The following is a 2355-nucleotide window of genomic DNA, read 5'->3' as shown; positions in this document are numbered from 1 at the left end:
TTTAGTTCACAACTATAACCGACGTGTAATAATTGATAAAGGTACATAATTGTAAAATCGATTTATGTCTTTTACATTTATATAAATTAGGGTGCCTTAAAATCCTTCACAGTTTTTCAGTCCAATATTCTTTTTAATCAGAACCCTTAGATCCTTGAATTAGATAATATGATGATCTGCATTATTCGACGAAAAATTTGCATTATTAGTCTGTGTGCATTATTCAACTAGAAATCTGCATTATTATACTATAATAATACATTATTAGTCGGTATACATTATGTGCATTATTGAACTGAAAATCTGCATTATTAAATGACACGTAACATCAATCTAACCGTCGGATGACAAAATCGTAGAGTTGAGATTAAAAGAACGATAAAACAAAAGATATAAAAAGAAAATGAATACATCCCTACATTTATATTATGTATAAAATAAAATATTGCCATGCATACTTATAAAAACATGATTCTTCAATAAACTAAAATCTTAAAATCAGAACCTAAAATATTAAATACAAACATTTCCAAGTGAAAAAGATACAAAAACAGATTGAGGGTGAAGTAAAATTAGTCACTGAATATAAGATTGGCCAGTTACATCAAGATCCGGATCTCCGGTGGAGGGCGGCGGCTTATGCTTGGGCTCGATGGTCGCTTCGGCCGGCCCATCAGCGCTTTGGGTGTCGCTTGCCGGCGGCTTCTTTTGAGCGCCTTCCTCTGCGCCGTACATCCCGCCGCCGTATGCCTCCGTAGTCACTGGTTGCATCGATGAAATGTAGGGCGGCTGGTGCTTCTCCTCTCTCTGCTCTTGTTTATTTTCATTCTCTTTCTCCATTGACTAATTTTTTTCTTCAATTTCACTAAATTCTGTTGTATTTGTATTCAAACGCACGCATGTGGAATTGTTGACACGTGTTCAGAAAGATAAGGTGGCATGACAATAGCGTCCCACGTTGCTTCTGCCATGCAGAAAATGTAGTGTTTATAAATTAAGATTGATAACAAATACTAACAATTAATTACTCCCTCCGTTCCAGATCAAGAGTCATTTTTTGCCATAAAAGTTCGTCCCAATTTAATAGTCACATTTAGAATTTTTCATATTTGGTTATACAATTTTACCCCATTATTCATCAAAATTACATAAAAATATCATTATCTACATTAAAATAAACCAAAATATCTTTTAAATCCAAAAAGTCAAAAGGGACTCACCTTCAACCAACTCACTTCATTTATTACACTCTACCATCTCACTTCATTTATTACACACTCCACTATCTCACTTTATTTATTACACACTTCAACTCTTTCTTAAAACCCAAGCCATAACAATAAGTGACTCCTAATCCGGGACGGAGAGAGTAATTTTTAAAATAAGTTTGGTGTTTGTATATTAGGAAATAACCTGTACTTATCTCACGATTAGTTAGTCCCATATGATGCCGTTTCGTTGGCATGACTTATTAACGATTACTCTTTTCGTCTACCATTAGAAGTCTCCTTTAGTTCTTAAGAGTGCGAAGTTTTAAAAAATTGAATGGAAAAAGTTAGTTTAATATGAGTCTCACTTTAATTTTAAATGAAATATAAGTGGAATAAGTTAGTGAAACGTGGGACTTATTACCATTAATGGTAAAAGTGAACCGGGACTCGTATTCGTAGAGGACTAAAATGGAAAAATGGGGCTCCTATTCGTGCACGGAGGGAGTACTTTTCTAGGATTAAATTATGAAATTGCTTTAATTGAAATGAATGACTATTACTAGTTATCACATGATTATCTACTTAAGATTAAATTATGAGATTCAATCTCATGAACCAAATATAAGACCGCTATAACAAAAAGAATCGTTAAGGACATGTTTTTGTACAATTAAGGATGTTAATTTGTGTTTTTAAATATATCATCGACACTATAAAAATGGTCCTTGTTGTTGATCTCATAGTTAAAATTAGAGGACACAAATAAAAAATAAGTATTATATGATGTACTTTAATTATAAAATACAATCTTACAAATCAAATTAGGTAAAATCGTATGAGCCTATGAGGAAGCTTTGAGCATTCTTTTACAGCTCACAGTCATAATGCATAGAGAGGGAGTCGCTAGTGGTGATTGATTATCCGATAATAACTGAATCGTAGTCATGACCAAAAAGGATTAAACCTTGTATGTTTGAAAAGGACCATAATCTGATAAATTGTAGTATTATTTTTTTCCTAACAATCTGCCCTTTCTTAATTTATTACTAATATTTACTTAGCTTTTTCTACTTTAGTAGGAGTAAAACTTTGTGCTTAATTGGAGAATTTAGTTTTTTTTAAAACTGAATACAAGTATCTAAAA

General features: G+C 32.4%; 1 protein-coding gene across 1 annotated transcript; it reads right to left on the bottom strand.

The window, feature by feature from the left end:
• Positions 1-576: 576 nt before the first annotated feature.
• On the bottom strand, positions 577-840 carry LOC121779675. Its single transcript, XM_042177048.1, has one exon. It carries the CDS (start codon positions 838-840, stop codon positions 577-579), a length of 264 nt encoding a protein of 87 aa, XP_042032982.1.
• Between the last annotated feature and the right edge of the window lie 1515 nt (positions 841-2355).

Source organism: Salvia splendens, chromosome 19 (genome assembly GCF_004379255.2).
Source record: "Salvia splendens isolate huo1 chromosome 19, SspV2, whole genome shotgun sequence".
Taxonomy (NCBI): Eukaryota; Viridiplantae; Streptophyta; class Magnoliopsida; order Lamiales; family Lamiaceae; genus Salvia; species Salvia splendens.
The sequence above is the reverse complement of the archived record's forward strand: the minus strand, read 5'-3'. Positions and strand labels throughout refer to the sequence as shown.